General features: G+C 42.8%; 1 protein-coding gene across 1 annotated transcript in view; it reads left to right on the plus strand.

Moving 5' to 3' along the window:
- C8A (complement C8 alpha chain) overlaps positions 1–24,514 on the plus strand; it is a 70,673-nt gene that overhangs the window by 12,197 nt on the left and 33,962 nt on the right. The window contains exons 2-7 of the mRNA XM_021683943.1: positions 3,714–3,816; positions 9,310–9,454; positions 10,436–10,583; positions 14,690–14,879; positions 17,164–17,364; positions 19,257–19,497. Of these exons, the coding sequence (XP_021539618.1) occupies positions 3,714–3,816; positions 9,310–9,454; positions 10,436–10,583; positions 14,690–14,879; positions 17,164–17,364; positions 19,257–19,497 (1,028 nt within the window). The remainder of the gene's footprint in view (positions 1–3,713; positions 3,817–9,309; positions 9,455–10,435; positions 10,584–14,689; positions 14,880–17,163; positions 17,365–19,256; positions 19,498–24,514) is intronic.

The following is a 24,514-nucleotide window of genomic DNA, read 5'->3' on the forward strand; positions in this document are numbered from 1 at the left end:
TTCAAAAAATAGAAGAGGAAGGAAAGCTTCCAAATACATTCTACAAGGCCAGCATTACTCTGATGCCAAAACTGGACAAAGGCCTCACGTAAGAAAAGTACAAGCTATCTCCAATGAACACAGATGCAAAAATCCTCAACAAAATATTAGCAAACCACATTCAACAACACATTAAAAGGATCATTCACCATGATCTAATGGGATTTATTCCAGAGATGCAAGAATGGTTCAATATTCACAAATCAATCAACATGATACACCACATTAACAAAATGAAAGATAAAAATCACACAATCATCTCAATAGATGCAGAAAAAGCATTTGACAAAATTCAACATCCATTAAAGATAAAAAGCTCTCAACAAAGTGGGTTTAGAGGGAACATACCTCAACATAATAATTAATAACATAATTGCCATATATGACAAGCCCACAGCTAACATCATACTCACTGGTGAAAATGGAGACCCTTTTCTCTAAGATCAGGAACAAGACAAGGATGTCCACTCACCACTTTTATTCAACATAGTCCTAGAAGTCCTAGTCCCAAGCAATCTGACAAGAGGAAGAAATAAAACATATCCAAATTGGTAAGAAAGAAGTAAAACTGTCACTATTTGCACATGACATGATACTATACATAGAAAACCAAAGACTCTACTAGAAAACTATTAAAAGTAATAAATTCAGGGACGCCTGGGTGGCTCAGTTGGTTGAGCGACTGCCTTTGGCTCGGGTCATGGTCCTGGAGTTCCGGGATCGAGTCCCGCATCGGGCTCCCTGCTTGGCGGGGAGTCGGCTTCTCCCTCTGACCCTCCCCCCTCTCATGCTCTCTCTCTATCTCATTCTCTCTCAAATAAAAAAAAAAAAAAAAAACTTAAAAAAAAGTAATAAATTCAGTGAAGTTATAAAATACAAAATTAATGTACAAAAAATGTTAGCTCTCCTCTGTACTTGTGGGTCTCTAAAATTAGGATAACTTGATCCACAATAGGATTGATATAGAATTTAAAAAGATAATTTATATAAGAGCTCCAGCAGCACACCTGCATAGAGTAGGAGTGGTATTGTTAAAATGTCCATACTATCCAGAGCAACCTATAGATTTAATGCAATCCCTATCAAAACAGAAACAGAATTTCTCACAGAACTAGAACAAATAATCCTAAAATTTGTATGGAACCACAAAAGACCCCAAATAGCCAAACCCATCTTGAAAAAGAACAACAAAACTGAAGGTATCATAATCCCAGATGTCAAGGTATACTACAAAGATACAGTAATCAAAACAGTAGGGTACTAGCACAGAAATGGACACATACATCAACAGAACAGAATAGAAAGCCCAGAAATAAACCCACACTTTTATGGTCAATTAATCCACAACAAAAAAGGGAGGAATATACAACGGAAAAAAGACAATCTGTTCAACAAATGGTGCTAAGAAAGCTAGACAGCTACATGCAAAAGAATAAAACTGGACTATTTTCTTATACCATACACAAAAATAAATTCAAATGGATTAAGGACCTAAATGTCAGACTTGAAACCATAAAATTCCTAGAAGAAGAAATAGGAAGCAATCTCTTTGACATCAGCTGTAGAAACATTTTTCTAGATAGGTCTCCTTTGGCAAGAGAAACAAAAGCAAAATTAAACTACTGGGACCATATGATTTCATTGATATGTGAAATTTAAGAAATAAAACAAATGAGGGGTGCTGGGTGGCTCAGTCGTCCAAGCACCTGCCTTCGGCTTAGGTCATGATCCCAGGGTCCTGGGATCTAGCCCCGCATTGGGCTCCCTGCTCAGCGGGGAGTCTTCTTCTCTCCCTCTTTCCTGCTCATGCTCTCTCTCACTATCTCTGTCTCTCTCAAATAAATAAATACAATATTTAAAAAAAAAAAAACAAATGAACAAATTAAAAAAGGGAAAAAATCTCTTTTTAAAAAAAATTTTGTTTTATTATGTTATGTTAATCACCATACATTACATCATTAGTTTTTTTTTTTTTAAAGATTTTATTTATTTGACAGAGAGAGACACAGCGAGAGAGGGAACACAAGCAGGGGGAATGGGAGAGGGAGAAGCAGGCTTCCCGCCAAGCAGGGAGCCCGATGTGGGGCTCGATCCCAAGACCCTGAGATCATACATCATTAGTTTTTGATATATATTCATTGTTTGGGTATAACACCCAGTGCTCCATTCAATACGTGCCCTCTTTAATACCCATCACCAGGCTAACCCATCCCCCACCCCCTCCCCTCTAGAACCCTCAGTTTGTTTCTCAGAGTCCATAGTCTCTCATGGTTCATCTCTCCCTCTGATTTCCCCCCTTTATTTTTCCCTTCCTACTATTTTCTTTTCTTTTTTTTTTTTTTAACATATAATGTATTATTGTTTCAGGGGTACACGTCTGTGATTCATCAGTCTTACACAATTCACAGCGCTCACCATAGCACATACCCTCCCCAATGTCTATTACCCAGCCACCCCATCCCTCCCAGCCCCCACCATTCCAGCAACCCTCAGTTTGTTTCCTGAGATTAAGAATTCCTCCTATCAGTGAGATCATATGATACATGTCTTTCTCTGATTGATTTATTTCACTTAGCGTAATACCCTCTAGTTCCATCCATGTGGTTGCAAATGGCAAGATTTCGAGAAAACAGACTCTTAAATACAGAGAACAATCTGGTGGTTGCCAGAGGGGAAGTAGTGGGGGAGGGGTGAAACAGACAAAGTAATTAAAAGTACACTTGTTTTGATGAGCACTGAGTAATGTATAGAATTACTGAATCATTATATTGTATACCTAAAACTAATATAACACTGTATGCTAATTATACTTGAATTTTAAAAATGGTAAAAAAAAAAAAGATTAAAAAATTCAACATCTGATTGGCCCTAAAGAAGAAGGAACTCCTGTCACTTATAACAACATGGATGAACCTGGAGGACATTATGCTAAGTGAAATAAGGTGGACAGAGAAAGCCAAGATTGCATGATCTCTCTTACATGTGGAATCCAAAAGAGTGTAACTCATAGAACTAGTGAGTAGGATGGTGGCTACAAAGAGGGACATGGGAAGGGGTGGTCAAAGTATAAAAATTTTCAGTTATGGGGCGCCTGGGTGGCTCAGTTGGTTAAGCGACTGCCTTCGGCTCAGGTCATGATCCTGGAGTCCCTGGATCGAGTCCCGCATCGGGCTCTCTGCTCGGCAGGGAGTCTGCTTCTCCCTCTGACCCTCCCCCCTCTCATGTGCTCTCTCATTCTCTCTCTGTCAAATAAATAAATAAAATCTTAAAAAAAAATAATTTTCAGTTATAAGATGAATAAGTTCAGGGGATCTAATGTATAATATGGTGACTACAGTTAATAGTACTGTACTGTGTACTTGACATTAGCTAAGAGAGTAGATCTCTAGATCTCACCACACACACACACACACACACACACACAACTGTGTAAGGGAATCACTGTATTAATTAGCTTGATTGTGGTAATCATTTCACAATGTATATTATACCATAACATCATACATCTAAAACATATACAATTTTTGTCATTTAGACCTCAACAACGCTGGGGAAAAATGAATCTGTTTTCGATACCTTCATACTAAAAGATCTTTTTGAATTTATAACAAAACTAAAAACTATCATAATAAGAATTTTAAAAATTGAAGCAGATGTCTCTCCCCTCTCTCTAGGAGAGTAAGTCGGGCTGTTCAGAGCTCGAGCTCCACAGCAGTTAGCTGCCAGCTCAGCAACTGGTCAGAATGGACAGACTGCTTTCCATGCCAGGACAAAAAGGTAAGACATTCGTGACCAGTTTGGGGGCATTTGATATTTGAAAGGTGTACTAGGCATTTAAATGGAGATAAACAGGTCTATATATTGAGAGGTCTGGGGAGAAATCAGCTGTAGAAATAGGTATTTGGAAGCCATGGGCACAGGGACGGTGGAACTTTTTCTGATTTGGTTTATAAGCCATTATTGGGCGAGTCTGCAAAAGATATGTATGCTGTGGCTTGTGTGCAGAGAGGTGGACATTCAGACATGGGCCCACTGATCCGTGTGGCCTCTCTGGGTCCTGGTCAGTCTGCTGCCCTCCAGTGATGGTCATCGAGAGGGGCTAAATGACCTGTGGGGACCTGAGATAAACCAGACGATGTTCCTGAGGATTCTACTTTCATGGTGAAAAGATGGACACACCCAATGAACAGGCATGAGTCTATTTTGTCCACCTACCTGGTTTTGAATAGTCCAAAATGGTCCCTAAAGCCAGTGGCATGTCAAGGAAAGAGGGACTTTGGGAGAACTCTGCTCTGCTAGAGAGGAGTATTAAAATCCTGATCTTGGTCAGGATCACTGGCTCATGGTGATGATAAAAGGCAGAATAACTTCTATTCTGTGTTATTACTATTTTAAAATCTCTACAGAAAACACATGCCTTTACTGTATGCACCCAGGGTGGGATGGCTCCAGGCTCCCACCTCTCCCAGTTGGTAGACCACTGCCTAGACCATGTGTATTGGCACATTGCTGTCAAGTCTAAGTGTTTAAGCTCTGATTCTTCAGTTTAGATTCTGGCTTTGCACCCTATATGCTGTGTTACTCTGGGCATATAGTTTATCCTCTCTATGCCTCTGATTCCTTATCTATAAATGGAAGTAATAGTACTTATAGCATAGAGTTATTATGAGCATTAAATGAGTAAGGTATGCAAAGTGTTTTCACGGCACCTAGCATACAATGAACGTTCAATAAATCTTAGCTGTTTTTATAATTACTATCTGTGTCCTTCTCTCCAACCAACTCCCACTGCCTGAAGCAAGACCTGATCTTCCCTCACCTGAGCTTCTGCAGAGCCGAACATGCTGGTGGTTCTCCTGCCTCCAGACCCACTCCTCAGTTAGATGCCGGGCTACTCTGTGAATGTTTGATGAGTTGTTCAAAATCAAATGGAATTCAAAATCATTACAGATGGAAACACAATTTGGACCTAGTTCATTCAGCTTCTAAGCCTGAAATTATTTATTCTGCCTCTCCTGTTTCTGAGATATGCCAAAGAATCCTAGACTGCACTGTGCAAAAATATCTAGCTCCCAAAATCTCTTCTTGCTTTGATATCCTATGTTAGTTTTCTGAATCTGCTCTTACAAATTGTCACAAACTGGGTTGCTTAAAACAACAGAAATGTATTCTCTCACAGTTCTAGAGGGCAGAAGCTTGGCAGGGCCACGCTCCCTCTGGAGGCTCTAGGGGAGAATCTGTTCTTGGCTTCTTCTGGCTTCTGGTGACCAACGGCAATCCTTGACTTATGGCCAATCTCTGGGCTCCAATCTCTGCCGCTGCAGCCACATTACCCCCTCTCTTCTGTGTGTCTCCTTTGCGTGTCTGTGTTAAATCTCCCTCTGCCTTCCCCTTATAGGGACACTGTGATGACGTTTAGGGCCTACCCAGATAATCCAGTGTAATCTCTTCATTTCAAAAACCTTAATAATATCTGCCAAGACCCTTTTCCCAAATAAGGTAACATTTACAACTTTCAAGGACTAGGACTTGATTTCTTTGCATGGCCATCATTTAACTTATTATACATCCAAAACTATGTATTTTTTTTCTCATGTGTTACAGTTTAGATAGCAGATAGCACACGTGAATGGCTTACTATTTAAATGGGAATTGAATTACTCCCTTCATGACTCTAAACACACGTGATCCTTAAAATCATTAAATTCTGTTAATTACTTAAGTGAAAGACCACCCCTAATTGCTTCTTATGAATATGTTTTTTTCCCCCTCTCAAAATCACCCAAACAAAGATGTGCAGTTCCGGAAAGAAACATTATCGACTAGCTAGAAAAGAAAATTATGTCTTAATGATACCAACACAGGGCACCACCACGGAGAAGTCCCTACGGGAGTATGTGCACCAACCTCTCTGCAGTGCAGTATCTTCATTATTCGATAACAACCCAGAAAATGGGGAGTTGGTGGGAATGAACCTCGTGTCTGTACCAGCATTCCAATACAGAAACCACAAGAAGGATGATAATGGCATTTATAGTTACCACTTATTAAATAATTTCTATATACCAGGCACTGTGCTAATGCTTTAATAAATTGTCCTAGTTGACTTTCATAGCCAACTATAAGTGATAGATAGATACCATTGTCCCTTTGGTTAGGTCACCCACAAAGAAAGAGGCAAGCCTAGACTTAACACTTGGTCAGTCTGATTCCAAAATGCCCATGTGCCTGACCACTTCACTCCCTACTACCTCGCCCCGAATTCTGTGGAGAGTCATAAGTGAGATTAGTGGCCATCGAATCCAATCCCCACTCAGTCACAAGTCCTTCTGGAGAGCCCAATATCTGGCTACAAAAATGATGCTGATGTTGGTAACTATTATTAATGAGTGCACTCCAGGAACCAGGCCAAGTGCTGGCTTCTTTACATGTCTTATCACTAATCTTCACAAGACTCTCAGATCTCTCCTCCTACAGATGAGAAAACTGAGGGTTAGAGACATTAAGTAATTTTTTTTTAAAGATTTTATTTATTTATTTGAGAGAGAGAGAATGAGAGACAGAGAGCAGGAGAGGGAGGAGGGTCAGAAGGAGAAGCAGACCCCCCGCCGAGCAGGGAGCCCGATGTGGGACTCGATCCCGGGACTCCAGGATCATGACCTGAGCTGAAGGCAGTTGCTTAACCAACTGAGCCACCCAGGTGCCTGAGACATTAAGTAATTTACTCAGTGACACACAGACAGTAAGTAGCAGAACTGGCATTCCAACCCAGCTTAAAGTGGGATTCAGAATAGTACTTAACCTCCTCAATTTGTGAGGATTGAATGAGATAAAGAATGTGAAGTGTCCAGCCATTTGTAAGCGCTCAATAAATGGTAGCCACCATCACCATCATATTGGTAACTGCAGGTCTTAAAACTCTGGTGAACATTATGAAGGGTGAGAAGACTTGGCTCTACGCTGGTGTGCTGAGCACTCCTTTATGTACTGCATCTTGACAAGATGTGGAAAGAGAATGAAAATATCCTAATATTCCTGTATTGATCATTAATTATAATCTCTTCCCATTGAGTTTACAATCTTATTAACTGGGAGGCAGGAAAGGCAAATGGACAGGTTTGCTCTTTTTTTGCAGACCTCTCTGTTTCTTTACTAATGAGCAGTTGCGGAGGCAGAAGTAGGCCAGAAGAGAGAGAGGGCGAAGCTGCATTGCTGTACATGCACCCACTGGAATCAGCTGGAAAAGACTCCACTGATAATGATGTGGACACCCACTTCTGTTCACTGAGCACCAAGAATATGCCAGACACAGGGCTGGGTGCTTTCCCCACACATTCTCTCACTCAGTTCTCACAAAACCCTTTCAAAGTGAGGGGTCATCACATCCACTTTATATATTAGAAAACAGGAACTCAGAAAACGTAAGTGGCTCGCTCATGGTGAGTTGGTAAGTGACTCTGGGATCTGAACCCAGTCGGTCTAAATTCTCATGCTCATGCTCTTGCACCTACAGGACACAGGTGAAAGAATCATTAGTAACTGTAATTAGTGAGGTCATCTTGGTTGACCACCTCATTTTAACAGATTTGAAAACTAAGGCACAAAGTACCAGGCACTGATACTTTATACAGCAAGTAAGAAATAGACTCAGGAATAAACAAACAAAAAAACAAAAAGCAGAACCAGACGTATAAGTAAAAAAAAAAAATGGGTGGTGGCGGGGGGGGGGGGGGGGGGGGAGATGGGCAAAATGGGTAAGGGGACTGGGATATATAGGCTTCCAGTTATGGAATAAGTAGGCCACAAGGATGAAAAGTACAGCATAGGGATGTAGTCATTGGTATTGTAACAGCATTGTATGGTGATAGATGGTAGCTATGCTCGTGAACATATTATAAATAGAGAAGTTGAATCACTCTGTTGTACAACTGAAATTAATGTACTATTGTGCACCAACTATACAAAGAAAGAAAAGAAAAGAAATGAGAATTAGGCTAAGAACTCATTTTCCTTATTGCTCAAACCATTGCTTGCCTACTTCATTATGAACAATCTTAAAGGAGGAGATTGTGGGCTGATCCAAGGCAAGAGGCACCAGAAAATATGGCGCTGCAAATTCCCTTCTTGGACACTCTGCGTGGAGCTCTCCATACATTTCCTATTATTATCTATTTTATCTCCTCAAGTAGTCTCTAAGCTAATTGAAGGTGGGAATAGAACCTCATATTTCTCCGAATAGCTTAGTGTTCAGCTTCTTCCTTCTACACTAGTGCCCGAAGCTGTATACCATATAGAAAGCAGTATCATGAAACCATAGAGCTCCAAGACTGGTATGCATTTTTATTCCTTCTGTCCTTCTTTGAACAAGTATTTGTTCATGTGCAGTCAAAGCTGGACCCAGGGACTCAGACGATGTCTCTATCTCTTGGATGGACTCTTTCTACATAGTAGGCTAGATGACCACTTGATGCCCACAGTTCCCAGCAACTTCAGCAGAAAAAATTGTCTTTTCCAATAGTTCTGAAAGAAAATCTTCAGAGAGAATAATGATTGCCCTAGGGTTGAGTCATGAACCAATCCCTAAACCAACCATTGCAACTTGGCAGATAGGGTGCCCTGGTTGGCCTGGCCTAGCTCATATCCACAAATTCCCATGACTTAGGGGGTGAGATCATCCCTACCTAAACCATATGAGATATGTCCCAAGGAAAGAAAGGACGCCATGACCAGAAGAAATGGTACAGAGGGAAAGCAACAAACATCTTATAAAAGGGCCTCCTGCATAGACCATAGATCAAGTGTCAAATGTATGAAGCCAAATAAGACATGTCATCCTTTCGCCACTCCTCCCCCTATAGGCAAACTGTCCTTAGACTAGTGAGAAAGGTAAATAAATAAGTAGACCAGGGATCACAACCTTATATGACAAGTGAGAGGAGAGAAGGAGGCACAGGGAACTCTAGAGTATGTAGAGGAGGTGCATTATGAATCATGAAAGATGAACAGGTACTAACTGGTTGAAGGTGGGGGGGAGAAGGTCCTTCAAGCAAGGTCTTTCATTTGATCTTTGGAGGCCCTATTCAATATTCCTGCTGGTGATTGTGCCACCTCTGGCTGAACGCCACCATTTAGGAACACTTACCCCTCAAAAGGCAGCTTTTTAGGCAGCTCTCAATCATTAGACAGTCCTTATGTTGAGCTGAGACCTGCTTGCATAAAACTTGTTTGATTGATAGACAATGAATGTGTCTGGTTCAAAATCCGATTTAGTACCGATACCGGAGCCTCCTGCAGCCAAACAAGTTTGGGGGAACCATGTGCAGTGGCGATGTCTGGGATCAAGCCAGCTGTCACAGTCCCACAGCTTGTCTACGGCAAGCACAGTGTGGACAGGATTTCCAGTGTAAGGAGACAGGTGAGTAGCATTCCAGAGGGATAACAGCTGCACCCTGGCAGACCGAATGTGCAAAACAGTCACCCAGGAGCTTGTTAAAGCGCTGTCTCCTCAGCCCTTCCCCAGAAGTTGTCCTTCTGTAGGTTTGGGATGGGGCTCAGGAGCCTGCATTTTAAGCCAACCCAGTAGCCCAAGTAATTTTGATGTGAATTTGTAGGAATATCTGTTAACTCGTTTAGAAAAGGTCCAGTTCATTCATTCATCCATTCACTGAATAAACACCGGCTGGGCATGTATGTGCTACCTGCTGAGTGGTGTGATACCTGCTGGGGACCCCGAGGTGAAAAGATAAAGTGCCTGACCTCAAGGTACTCCTTGTCTCTTTGGAAGAGAGACCTACGAGGAGTCAGTGGCAATACTGTGTGACAGTCAGTGTAATGGGCATAGATAGGCCCATGGTCCAATGGCCCTCTCTAGCAGGGGATGCCCAAATCTGTGTTGGGGAGTCAGAACAGGTTTTAAGATGGCACTTGAGCGGAGACTTAGGAAGTAGCAATGAATTTGCTAGGAGAAAGGATGTGCAAACACACACAGGGATTTAAGGACTGGCAATAGGTGTTGGGAAGAGAGGCAGGGGATGGGTCCAGCAGAGTACTGGAGACCAGACTGTGGCATTTGGAAGAATGGGAATGGGAGCCACAGAACAATGTAGGGCAAGGGGATGATGTGGCCAAGCTGACATTTAGAAAGATCACAGGAGCTGCCACGTGGGGGGATTTTAGAGGGGAGCCTACTGCAGGGCCTGAGCTGGGGGTGGGGCTCCAGGTGGGAGACAGAAAGGCTGGAAGGAGGGCAGAGGCAGTGAGGATGGAGAGATGATCATGGAGAGGAGTGAGGGGCTGTTTCAGAAGTGGGATGGATTGGGCGACTCTGGATGCAGGTCACGGGGAGAGGGTGGAGTCTGGGAGGCTCTGGAAGCATCCACAGCCCCTCCTCTCTCAGATCGCTGCCTGAAACGCCACCTTGTGTGTAACGGAGACAAGGATTGTCTTGATGGCTCTGACGAGGATGACTGTGAAGATGTCAGGGTCCCTGAAGATGACTGCAGCCAATATGACCCCATTCCAGGGTCAGAGAATGCAGCCTTGGGGTGAGTCCTGCCCTCGGGCTGTTTGGGAGCAGGGAATGGTTGCTCTTCAATCACGAGTATTATTTTGAGGACAGAAGAGGGTCTTTGTGCAGTGCATCCAGTGAGGCAGCTCTCACTGTCCCCCTGAGGTGGCATATTGGTCCACTCAGGCTACTATGACAAAATGCCACACACTGGGTGGCTTATAAGCAACAGGAATTTATTTCTCACAGTTCTAGAGGCTGGAAGTCTGAGGTCAAGGTGTTGGTGGAGTTGGCTTCTTCTGAGGCCATTCTCCTTGGCTTGTCAATGGCCTTCCTTCTGTGTATGTCTGGGTCCTAATCGCTTTTCGTTTTTTAAAGATTTTATTTATTTGAGAGGGAGAGAGCAAGAGAGAGCAGGGGGAGGAGCAGAGGGAGAGAGAGAGAGAGAATCTCAAGCATATTCCTCTCTGAGCACGGAGCCCCGTGTGGGGCTCCTTCTCATGACCCTGAGATCATGACCTGAGCTGAAATCAAGAGCCAGATGCTTAACTGACTGAGCCACCCAAGCGCCCTTCTCCTCCTCCTCTTCCTCCTTCAAGATTGATTTATTTTAGAGAGAGAGAGCATGGGGGGACGCTTAACCAAATAAACCACCCAAGTGCCCCTGCTCCTCCTCTTCTTCTTCTTAAGATTTATTTATTTTAGAGAGAGAGAGAGAGAGTGTGCGAGCACAGATAGGGCAGAAGAAGATGGAGAATCCTTAAGCAGACTCCCTGTTGAGGGTAGAGCCCAACATGGGGGCTCAATCCCAGGACCCCGAGATCATGACCTCAACCAAAATCCAGAGTCAGCTGCTTAACTCACTGAGCCACCCAGGCACCCCTAATCTCTTCTTATGAGGACACCAGTCATATTGGGTTAGGGCCCACTCTAATGGCCCCATTTTAACTCAATTACCTACATAAAGACCCTCTCACCAAAAAACAGTCAAATTCTGAGGTTTTTGGGGTCCAGGACTTCAACATCTAAATGTTTAGGGGGATACAATTCAGCCCCTAATACTAATAAAAGGGGATTTTTTTGACTTTGAAAGTGACTGTGGGATAAACAGTAGAAGCATGAAATAGTGAGGTGTTAACTTGAGAAAAAGAATTCCCTCCTTACTGGCAAAAAGACCGCAGACCATGACCTTGCTCTCATGTGATTCAAAGGAGCATTTAAATATACTTCCTGAGTGTGCTTTGCCCAAACTGGACAGCAGGTTGGCCCTACCTCCACTCCCAATAGCTGACACTTGGACGGTTTTTCATTCTGCTCAAGATCTCAGAAGTCTTTTTCCTGGTGTCTTTTTTTTTTTTAATTTAAGCATGTTCCAGTTTTTAAATTTTTATTTATTGCTATAGAAGTAATACCTGTTTGAGGCAAAAACCAAAAGTCTTCCTTTGCCCTCCCCAACCTGCACTCTACCCAGTCACCCCCTCTCACTTCCCTCCCTGGAACTGACCCCTGTCAACAGTTTGGTGTAGGACTTTCAGATCATGTAAACAATGCACTGACAATATACATCATATGGAAGATATGCCTATATGTATTGTGCAGGATAAACATAAGTATATTTTACATAAATGTGATTGTATCTAACTTGCTTTTTTTTCTTAATAATATATTTTGAAGATTTCCCCCCACATTTTCTATTATTTTTCTTTTTTTTTTTTTTAAAGATTTTATTTATTTATTTGAGAGAGAGAGAATGAGAGAAAGCACATGAGAGGGGGGAGGGTCAGAGGGAGAAGCAGACTCCCCGCTGAGCAGGGAGCCCGATGCGGGACTCGATCCCGGGACTCCAGGATCATGACCTGAGCTGAAGGCAGTCACTTAACCAACTGAGCCACCCAGGCGCCCTCTATTATTTTTCTAAGCAACATGGTGTTCTATAACAGGGGTCAGCAAACTATGGCCTAAAGGTCAAATTCAGTCTGTTGCCTGTTTTTGTCATTAAAGTTTTATTGAGATGCAGCTTTCACCCTGCAGTGATGGGAGTTGAGTATTTGCAACAAAGACCTATGGCCTGTAAAGCCTAACATATTTAATATCTGGCCCTTTATAAAAAAAAGTTGCTGACTCTTCTCCCATAGCGTAACTACATGAAAATTTATTTGACTACTTCCTATTGAAAGATAGATTGTTCCCATTTTTTTTCCTCTTATAAACAATGCTACAATGAACATCCTTGCACATTATCTTTGTACATGTGAGTATTTCTGCATAGATTTCCAAAAAGTGGAATTTCTCTATATCTTTTCATTTTCACTGGGCCTTCTGCAATCAGCTTTTTTAAAGATACACAGACTTAGTAACCTTTTATGCTTAGAGGTTATAGTATAATCTTAGGACTAATTATTCCTTTGAGTTTTTGTCTGGCCCACCAGAGAGCCTATATTTATAAGCCAAAGGCAGAAACATGTTCAATGGGCAAAAAGACAGAAAGGTAAGGGGCAAAATAAAGGGAAGGAACCCAGATTTTAGTGTCAAAAAATTTAGCTGTGACTATAGGCAAATTACCTAATTTTTCTGAGCTTCAATTTCTGCATTTGCAAGATTGTCATGAGGTTGAAAGTTAATGTATGCTAAATGTCTGGTAGAGTGTGTATTCGATTCACCATAGCTATTACTACATCACTTCCATTAATATGAAGAAAGAGATGGAGAGAAGAGGTGAAGAAGGAAGGTAACATACCTTGAATTTCTACTATGTGCCAGGTACTCTATAATTATCCATTTATTCCTTCAAGGCAGGTTTTAGTCATAGTTAACCCCATGCTCATCTTCTGCCTTTGTGCCTTTTCATGGAGGGAATGAGCAAATATGACAAATGCTATGCCAAAGGTAATCACTGAATGCCATGTGAATACAGAGGAAGGAACAACTATCTGTACAGGATAATCAAAGAAGGTTAGATAGAGGGGGCAATGTTTGAGTTGGGTTTTAAAGGCTGAATAGGAGTTTGAGAGGCAGAGACAAGCAATCATTTTATTATCTATACCATAAGTCCCTTTGATTGTTAGTCCTTGGATCTCTTAGCCAAGTCAAAATGCTTTTGTTTAGTTAACCTTCTCTTTTTTAGAAAATTAAAGCTGTTTTTCACCTGTGTAACACTGTTTGTGCCTAAATATGGTTCAACCATCTATAACCTAAAATGCAGTTCCTGGGCAGATGGATGAGAAATGCCCCAGAGCAGGAAGCAAGGGAAAGTATTTCTGGAAGGGTACTGGGCTAGGGGAGAGGAAGTATCATTTTTGGAGTGCCCAATATGTGCTACAACTTTACAACTAATACTCTCATTTAGATGTCACAAAAACCATGAGAAGTAGTTTTATTATGTCCATTCTTCAAATGAGGAGAACAAGCTTCAGAACGCATCTAGAATATGTCCAGATTCACACAGCTAGTACATGACAGAGCTAGAAATTAAACAGGAGTCTCCATGATTTCCAAATTGCACCCTCTGACATTCCATCCCTCCTTGGAGATAATGGCCTTTCTGAGGATTAGAGTCTCAACTTAGCACTGAGAGTCAATATGTCAAATCTATTTTTTACCTGCAGAGCCTTTTTCTGAAACAGTACAAACAAAAACAACAACAGTAATGTTTATTCAGTACTTAATATATGCTAAGTACTTTCTGGTTCCTTTCCATGTTGTAAGGCATTTAGCTCTCTGAGGGCAGTAGTATTAACTGCTTTTTACAAATGACTAAACTGAGGCACAGAGAGGTTAAATGATTTGCCCAAGGTCACACAGCTAGGTGTGGCAGAGCTGGGAAATGGGCTCTGTGCTTGGAGTTTTGATAATTGTGCATATTCCTTTGTAATTCACACAACAAATTTTTAGGAGTGCCTTCTCTATGGAAGCACTGTTCTAGGTGCTGATGGAGCTGTCAAAGGGAACCTGGGGGCCTGGCTGAGCCCACTCAGGTTTCCAGTGTTACCCAAAGCAGAGTTTAAGGTACTTTGAGGAACCCTAGGGGTTCACAGAACACAGTTCTAGAAGCTGCTGCTCGGCCCAACAATAACATCTTCCAGAGGATGCTACTTTTGCCTTTCCAGGGCTCTCTCCCAGAAGGTGCCTGCCTTTTTGATTTAGGTACAATATCCTGACCCAGGAAGAAACTCAGAGCGTGTATGATGCCAGGTATTATGGGGGCCAGTGTGAGACAGTATACAACGGGGAATGGAGGGAGCTTCGCTATGACCCCACCTGTGAGCATCTCTACTACGGAGAGGATGAGAAGTACTTCCGGAAGCCCTACAACTTCCTCAAGTACCACTTTGAGGTAAGTCTGCACAGGGCGCTCATAGGCCACTGTAGGGTGGGGGCGGGGAGAGAGAGTTCTGTTCCTGGGGATGGACTCCTAGCTTTGGAAGATTCTATTTCCTGTAGGGCTTGCTGGTGGCTGAAGGTCCCTTTACATCTGCCCCTACACATGCTCGGTGCTGAAGGGCACTGACAGGCAAGGGCAAGGGCAGGGCCAACGAGAGGCAGAACAGAAGTGTGACCATCTTGGCTCCATTCCATAATCAATGAAAACAGATTCGAGGTCCAGTTCTCTGGGCTGCTAGTCAGAAGACCTAGTTCAAGTCGTGCTCTGTTAGACTGTAAGTATTTGAGACCTTGAGCAGCTCCCTGCCCCTCCCTGGGCCCAGCTTCCCAGCATGTAAATTGGGGGTTAGGAGAGGAGGTAGCTGGGCAGTTTTCTGAGCCCAAGGCCCCTGTTTCACCAAGAGCAGCTGCCTACTGATCATCTCCTTTCTTGCTTTGTTTCAAAGTTCCAGTATAGTTAGCGCACAGTGTTATATTAGTTTCAAGTGTACAAAAACACCTCCGCACATCACCCTGTGCTCATCGTAAGTGTACTCTTAATTCTCTTCACCTGTTTCACCCATCCTTCCCCCACCCCCACCTCCCCTCTGGCAACCACCTGCTTGTTCTCTGTATTTAAGAATCTTTTTTGGTTTGTCTCTTTCTTCCTCTGTGCATTTGTTTTGTTTCTTAAGTTCCACATTATGAGCGAAATCACATGGTGTTTGTCTTTTCTCTGATAACTTTCCTTATTTGTCTTTTCTCTGATAACTTTCCTATCTTGGTTTTCCATATGGGATTTTGTTTACAGAAAGGGTTCTGCTGTTGAGAAGCGCTTGCAAGATGCTGTGGATCCCTAAATTCTCTCCATCTCTAAAATTCTGTGCTCTCCTGGGCACTCAGAGCCCCCCATGGCTCATGGCCAGTTCCAGAGCCTACTCCCGACCACTCCTTTCTGTAACCCTCCCCCACTCTGGGTGAGATGTCCACACTGACGGCTTCACCGGATGCTCACCGTGCACCAGATCACATGCTTCCACACAAATCTTCTCATTTAATCCTCACAACAACACAATGAGGTAGATATTATCACTGCCCCATTTTAGATAGGAAGAAGACCGAGAGACTCAGAGGGAGAAAGTGTCAGGCCCAAAGGCCTACTGCAGTAGGTGGCAGAGACAAGATTCAAACCCAGATCTAGGTCAACGGAGCCCCGGCTCTATGTCACTTAGAAGGGAAGACAAGTTATACACATTGTGTCCATATAGTCATGTGCATTCTATCTTTACAGAGAGATGGTAGGATCCAAGGATTCTGAACAATTACTAGTCACATCCCCCCTCCCTCAACTTTCTCAAGAGAAAAATACTGACAGTAGAACAAAGCCAGGCTCATGGTCCCCCTCCCCTCCCCCCCAGCTTCCACCGCTGCTATCAGCCTCTGGCAAGCCGAGCTGGAAGACAAAGACGACACCGTTTCCCTAACCCTGAGGATGCTCTGGCGCTTACGTGTCCAGCAAGACAGACTAGGCTATGCCGTGACAACAAAGGATTCTGAAATCTCAGTGCTTTAAAGCAACAATGCCCTATGCTATGCATCCATCCCAAGGTGGAAGGAGCACTCATCATCAAAGACACTCGGGACCCAAACGAATGGAGGCTCCATCTCAACACATGCTCTCGTGATTGCCGAGCGAACCACTCATGTGCTCTTAAGCCTTGTTCTCTCAGCTCAGACCAGGCACAAGACCATGCCTCCATTAAAGCCGGCAGAGACACACAACCCTACCATGTGCCTGGAATGAAAGAACCTTGCATTTGTGGGCAGCACGAGAGCATACCTCTGCCTAGAGCTCCCACCACTCGTTCGGCTTCCTTGCCCCTTTCCTCCCAGATCCACACCCAGACGTGGCTTTCTGGATGTCTCCACTGCAGAGACAGGTGACCTTCTCTACAGGAAAGATAAGTCAGCTGGAAAAAAAATCCGTACTCGGAACAATACAGCATTTTATCAGAATCATGAGTGTGTGTATTTAAATAAATATTTTAACACTGCCACTAAGCAACAAATAAACTAACTGCTATATTTTCGGTATTTTAGTGAGTGAGCAGCAATCTGATGCCTGGAGTAGCCTTTTAAAATAATTATTGATAAGAATCTGCTTTGTGATATTTTACAGAGCAAAGATTTAAATATTAAGCACAAATTGGAATATAACTCTGTGTGCACAAAGCTAACATCTGTTTGCTTCTTTTCAGGCCCTGGCAGATACTAGACTCTCCTCAGAGTTGTACGATGATGCACGTGACCTTCTTTCTAAAGTAAAAAATGACAAGTCTGTGTCGGCCGGAGTAACTGTTGGTGTGGGCCCTATAAGCAGCCCTGTAACACTGGATGTGGATGTATCCGGGTCACGAGACTCTTCGTTCTTGAATGAGTTAAACAAGTATAATAAGAAGGTATTAAAGCATAATGCCTGTGTCAAACAGTATTCCATAATCTTAAACTGAACATGCATTACCTTAACTGCATTAAAAAGTACAGTAGTAATTGAACCTGCATTTGCCTGTGTAATTGGAAATGTCTGATCAGTGGTAATCATGTTTGTTTTTCTTACTATGCTTTTGCACACAGAATCATCACAAAGGGAATAAAATTGAATGATAAGAGTAGAACTCTTATCGCCTCACCCCATTCTTTTTCATGGTTACCTGGAGCAAACAGGGAAATACTTAGAATAGTAATGTCTTAAAGAGAAAGCCAGGCCCTGTAAACTAGGTTGGGAAGAATTCGAAAGCGAGCCTTGCTTTTCGGAATAGATTGGAGGACTGGTGTGCTCTGTCAATCATTCATTGATTCATCAAACATTCACCACTAACTTCCTATTAACCTGAGCAACCAGGCAATGCTCCTTTGAGGGAGGGACGTCCACCTAAACCGGGGTCTAAAGACCAGTACAGGTTGTCCCGATGAAGGGAGGTGGGAGTCAGCCAAGGGTATTCTGGGCCTGGGAAACAGCAGTATGTGAAGTCCTGGGGATGACAGGTGGCCTCACACTAATGTGGGATTGCAAGGACTTCAACCAGCTGACGCACAGGGTGGGAAGGGAACCTAGGGAGTGATGAGGATGGAGAAATCGTCAGGGGCCAGAAATATTTACTCAATTGATTCAAAGTTTACCAAAATGCCGCAACAATATTGATGCCAGCACTGTGGGTTTAGCTGGGGCCCAAAAAATTATTCTGGATGATGAAAATACAGTTATGAAAATTAACTTATTCAACAAATACAGATTTCCATTCTGGAGCTTTTCCACCAAGTTAGCTATTGCTCTAAAGGGAAAGAATTGTTCTGAGATCTGGCTATTACATGGTCATGTGGACTTTTCTCAAAGCAGATGGTCTTTTCAAAATTTCACTATCACTTTGGATCAAGGTTTACTTGGAAGTAATGCCCATGCACAATCCTCTTCCTCTTAATTTTTTTTTTTTTTTTTTAGAGAGGGAGAGCGCAAGAGAGCCTGAGCAAGGAAGGGGCAGAGGGAGAGAGAGAGAATCCTAAGTGGGCTCCATGTCCAGCACGGAGCTCAGTGTGGGGCTCGATCCCACAACCCTGAGGTCATGACCTGAGCCAAAACCAAGAGTCGGATGCTTAACAGACTAAGCCACCCAGGCACCCCAATCCCATTCCTCTTGAGCCAATCCAAAATTATCCCAGTTTTGTCTCTTTTTTATTATCTCAGGAGCTTGCTTTTCTTTATTCCTTAATAGTACAAGATTACCACTAGAACGTAAGCTCCATGATGGCAGGGGCCTATCTCATTCAAGATTACGTCCTCTGCTCCTGGCATAATGCAAGTGACTATAGGCTCTTACAGATCCTTGTTCAGTAAGTTACATCAATAGCTAAGGTCAGCACTTCATGTCATCAAAGATATTCTTAAGCATAATTGTGAGTGGATATGGAATACTTGTGCAGGAGGTTGCATCATGCAGTGTTGTAATTAGAGCAGAGTAATTAGTGGAGGTGACAATGGACTGGGGGCAGAACAGAGTGAGCAACATCATGAAGCACATTGCAGGAACCAACCCAGATGAGAGTGGAGGAGAAGAGGACCTGAACAGGGGCAGTGGGAACAGAGAGGCAGGCATGAGAGAAGCAGCCAGGCACACACTGGTGTTTCATATATGCCTGTAAAATAGAATAATACTAACGTATTTATGCTCATGTGTTTACATGTAAATATATATTTCCCACAGCTACTAAATGCTACCTTTCGCATTATGTCATGTAGTAACATGTGCACTCTGTTTCTTCTCGTCCCTTATTCCATGGTGGTGGTTGCTGGCAGAAATATAATTTCCTGAGAATTTTCACAAAGGTGCAGACTGCTCATTTTAAGATGAGGAGGGACAATATTGTGCTGGATGAAGGCATGCTGCAAACGCTAATGGAGCTCCCAGAGCAGTACAATTATGGCATGTATGCCAAGTTCATCAATAACTATGGCACTCATTACATAACGTCTGGATCAATGGGTGGCGTTTATGAATATATCCTGGTGCTTGACAGAGAAAAAATGGAATCACTTGGTAAGTAGGACAGAAGCTTTACATACACAGTGGCCAATGCATATGCCAGGATGTGGTTTGCAGTTTTCTGAGCACTGACTATGAGCCATGTGTGATCTCATGGGGGACAACCGTGTAAGGTAACATAGCTAATACTTGTGTAGGAGGTTGCATAGGGCAGTGCTGTAATTAGAGCAGGGAGACATGTGGAGGTGATAATGGACTGGGGGTGGCACAGGGGGAGGAGCACCAAGAAGTATGTTGTAGTAAGCACTGCAGTTCAGAGTATTATTATTTACAGGGAACTGAGGTCCAGAAGGGTGAAATGACATGCTAGGAAGCATCACAAACAGGATTTAAACTCAGGCTTGTCTGGCTGCCCCAAACTATGTTTTCTATTACACTATAGTTACCTCTTTGATAATAAACAATATTTGGGATTTTGTTATTTAAAATGTTAAAACTTATAAATATAGATTCTTAGTTAATGGAACTGCCATATAATCAGTCCGTGATGCTAGAAACCTGCAGTCATCCAAGATTCCTCCTCCTTTACTCTGTAGATCTCAAAGAACCGTCAGTTCTGGCTCTGGAACAGCCCTCACTCCACCCCTCTCCTCCACCTTCACTCCCACAGTGGTAGGCTGTGCAGGAGTGGGTTCCCACCTGTCACTTATCACTGCATTGGCTCCAAAATCTAGGGGAAGGCTCACCTCTGCAATCCATTCTCAACAACTGCTCCCAGAATGATCTTTCTGCTTTACTGATACAGTGATATCACTTCTTTGTCTAAAATCCTGAATGGTTAAACTCCTTAGCATGGCATCAAGAGCCTTCATGGTCTCACTCAGAATGGTTAGAACAGTGATTCTCGAAGTGTGGATTTTAACTGCAGCATCAGCATCACCTGGGAACCTGTTAGAAATGTAAATTCTCAGGATCCCATCCCAAACCTACTAAATCAGAAACTGGTAAGATGACCCAGTGGTCTGTGTTTTGATCAGTCCTCCAGGTGATTCTGATGCTCACTACAGTTTGAGAATGACTGACCTAGTCAATGAGTGAGTAGAAGGCTGAGAAATCTATCCCTACTTCAAAGCTAAATTAAAATTCCCAGTTTCAAGAAGTTTCCCTGACTGCACCAGCCCATGCTGTCTGTTTCTTTCCTTCAGCACATTCATGTAAACTCCACACTCTTTAATCTTCAAAAGATAATTTTCCAAATTGTAATATTTTTCTCATCTAGATAGCAAGATCTTTGAAAGCAAGAATTATGTCCGACACTTCTTTATCTCTTTAGCACTCAGCACAGCATTAAGGAAATAGTGAATGTATAAAACAAGACATGGAGTTTGAAAGGGGGCATTAATTTAGATTCCTGATTAGGGTCATTCATTAATTCATCCATCTATCCATGTATTCATTCTTTTATAATTCAAATATCTCTTGACTCTCTATTATGTATTTGTGCTAGAGATACAATGGTAAGCAAATCTAAATATGGTCTCCACCCTCCTGCAGCAGAGTACTTCCTTCCTAATAGCAGGTCTTAAAATCAATGTACGGTTCACAAACAACATCTTAACAACAACAAAGGAGAGACTAGAGAATATCATAGAGGATTACAGGTAGTGAATATAAGTTACTGCTTCAAGAAATTTTTTCCAGTTATACACGTATGGAGTCATGATACAAAACAAACAGTTTATGATAGGTCAATATAAAAAAGGAGTTTGAGAGGGTGGAGCAAGATGGCGGAGGAGTAGGAGACCTGGATTTCGTCTGGTCTCAGGAATTCAGCTGGATAGGGATCAAACCATTCTGAACACCTACAAACTCAACAGGAGATCCAAGAAAAGAAGAGCAACAACTCTCTCATGAGAAAAGCGACCACTTTCTGGAAGGTAGGACGTGCGGAGAAGTGAATCCGAGGCGATATTCGGGAGGATAGACAGCGGGGGAGGGGCCTCCGGCGGCCGCTTCTGGCAAGTGATAGAACCACGGAGCACACAATATCGGAACTTTTAGAAGTCGGCTCCACTGAGGGAAGTCGCCCCAGTGGCTAAGCGGGGGGTGGAACCCTCCGGGACAGTGTGGTCTCAGGACCCTCGGGGTCACAGAAAGACCGGGGGTGCCTGAGTGTGGCAGAGCTCCCAGGTATCGGAGCAGGGAAGCCGGCTGCAGAGGCGGAGCCCAGGCGCGGGCTCTCAGCTCGGGGTTGCCATAAACCGTGATCCAGGGCACAGTCGGGCCACTGCTCCTCCAGCAGGGACCCAACAAGCGGCAGATCCGGGGAGACTCACCTTCCTCCCCCGGGAGGAGCCACGTGGGAGCGCACCGCAGGGATCTGCTGGGTTTGGAGACTCCGCACGGGGTCGGGTGCCAGAGATAGAAATGCGCGGTCACAGGCGGGGTGAGCATGGAGTGCGGCTGGAGACCGGGGAGACGGGAGTGACTGACGGCTTTTCTCTGGGGGCTCACTGAGGAGCGGGGCCCCGAGTTCTCGGCTCCTCCACGGCGGAGATTGGGAGGCCGCCATTTTCACTCTCTGCCTCCAAAGCTGTACGGAAAGCTCGCAGGGAACAAAAGCCCCGGAGAGCAAACACGAGCAGATTACTTAGCCGGGAGGGGGCAAGGGCAGGGCAATTCTGCCTCCGGCAGAGACATTTGGAAACCACGGCAACAGGCCCCTCCCCAGGAGATCAGCGAGAACAGCCAGCCAAGACCAAGTTTACCCATCAATGAGAACAGCAGAACTCCAGCGCTAGGGGAATACTGCACATAGAATTCATGGCTTTTTTACCATGATTCTTTAGTCTTTCAAAGTTAATTTTTTTTAACTGTCTTTTTTTCTTTTTTTTCTTTCTGAATTTTTCTTTTTCCCTTTTTCAACCAACATCTTATCAATCCCTCTTTTTAAAAAAAACATTTTTATTTTTCATTTTTAGAGTCATATTCTTTTTTTTTTTTTAAAGATTTTATTTATTTATTTGAGACAGAGAGAATGAGAGAGACAGAGAGCACATGAGAGAGGGGAGGGTCAGAGGGAGAAGCAGGCTCCCTGCCGAGCAGGGAGCCCGATGCGGGACTTGATCCAGGGACTCCAGGATCATGACCTGAGCCGAAGGCAGTCGCTTAACCAACTGAGCCACCCAGGCGCCCTAGAGTCATATTCTATCCCTTCATAGTAGTTACCCGTATTTTTGGCTTATATATATAAGTTGTTATCTCTTTAAAATTTTGAGATAGTTTCTTCTAACAGATCAAAATATACCCTAAATCTCTAGTATATGGTGTTTTCTATTCCCCTGCCTGATCACATCCTCTCCCTTTTTTTTTTCTTTTTTTAAATCCTCTTCTTTCTTTTTTCAAATAACTTCTTACCAATTCCTTTTATAAAATTTTTTATAATTTCCATCTTTACAGTCATATTCCATCCCTTCATCATATCAACCCTTATTTTTGTACATATATAAGTTTTTCTTTCTTTAAAATTTTGGGAGGCACTTTCTTCTAAAAGACCAAAATACACCCCAAATCTAGTGTGTGGCACTGATCTATATACCAGCCTGATCATATTTGATCACATTCTGGTTTTTTTGTTGTTGTTGTTTTGCTTTGTTTGTTTTTGTTTTTATCTTTATTTTTTCTTTTTTTTCTTTTTCTTTTTTCTCTCTTTCCCTTTCTTTTCCCACTGCTTCAGGTTTTTTCTGATTTGTTTAGAGTATATTTTCTGGGGACGTTGTTACTCTGCTAGCATTTTGTTCTCTCATTAATCTATTCTCCTCTGCACAAAATGACAAGACGGAAAAAATCACCTCAACAAAAAGAACAAGAGGTAGTACCGACCGCCAGGGACCTACTCAATACGGACATTAGTACAATGTCAGATCTAGAGTTCAGAATCATCACTTTAAAGATACTAGCTGGGCTTGAAAAAAATATGGAAGTTATTAGAGAAACCCTTTCTGGAGAAGTAAAAGAACTAAAATCCAACCAAGTAGAAATCAAAAAGGCTATTAATGAGGTGCAATCAAAAATGGGGGCGCTAACTGCTAGAATAAATGAGGCAGAAGAGAGAATCAGTAATATAGAAGATGAAATGATGGAAAATAAAGAAGCTGAGAAAAAGAGAGATAAACAACTACTGGATCACGAGGGCAGAATTTGAGAGATAAGCGATACCATAAGACGAAACAACATTAGAATAATTGGGATCCCAGAAGAAGAAGAAAGAGAGGGGCAGAAGGTATAATGGAGCAAATTATAGCAGAGAACTTCCCTAATTTGGGGAAGGAAACAGGCATGAAAATCCAGGAAGCACAGAGAACCCCTCTAAAATCAATAAAAATAGGTCAACACCCCGACATCTAATAGTAAAACTTACGAGTCTCATAGACAAAGAGAAAATCCTGAAAGCAGTTCGGGAGAAGAGATATGTAACCTACAAGGGTAGAAACATTAGATTGGCAACAGACCTATCCACAGAGACCTGGCAGGATATATTCAGAGCACTAAATGAGAAAAATATGCAGCCAAGAATACTATATCCAGCTAGGCTGTCATTGAAAATTGAAGGAGAGATAAAAAGCTTCCAGGACAAACAAAAACTAAAGGAATTTGCAAACACAAAACCAGCCCTACAGGAAATCTTGAAAGGGGTCCTCTAAGCAAAGAGAGAGCCTAAAAGCAACATAGACCAGAAAGGAACACAGACAATATACGGTAACAGTCACCTTACAGGCAATACAATGGCACTAAATTCCTATCTTTCAATAGTTACCCTGAATGTAAATGGGCTCAATGCCCCAATCAAAAGACACAGGCTATCAGACTGGATTAAAAAACAAGACCCATCGATATGCTGTCTGCAAGAGACTCATTTTCGACCCAAAGACAGCCCCAGATTGAAAGTGAGGGGGTGGAAAACCATTTACCATGCTAAAATGACACACTGGACCAAATGGACTTTACAGACATATTCAGAACATTCCACCCCAAAGCAACGGAATACACATTCTTCTCTAGTGCCCATGGA

Source organism: Neomonachus schauinslandi, chromosome 4 (genome assembly GCF_002201575.2).
Source record: "Neomonachus schauinslandi chromosome 4, ASM220157v2, whole genome shotgun sequence".
Classification (NCBI taxonomy): domain Eukaryota; kingdom Metazoa; phylum Chordata; class Mammalia; order Carnivora; family Phocidae; genus Neomonachus; species Neomonachus schauinslandi.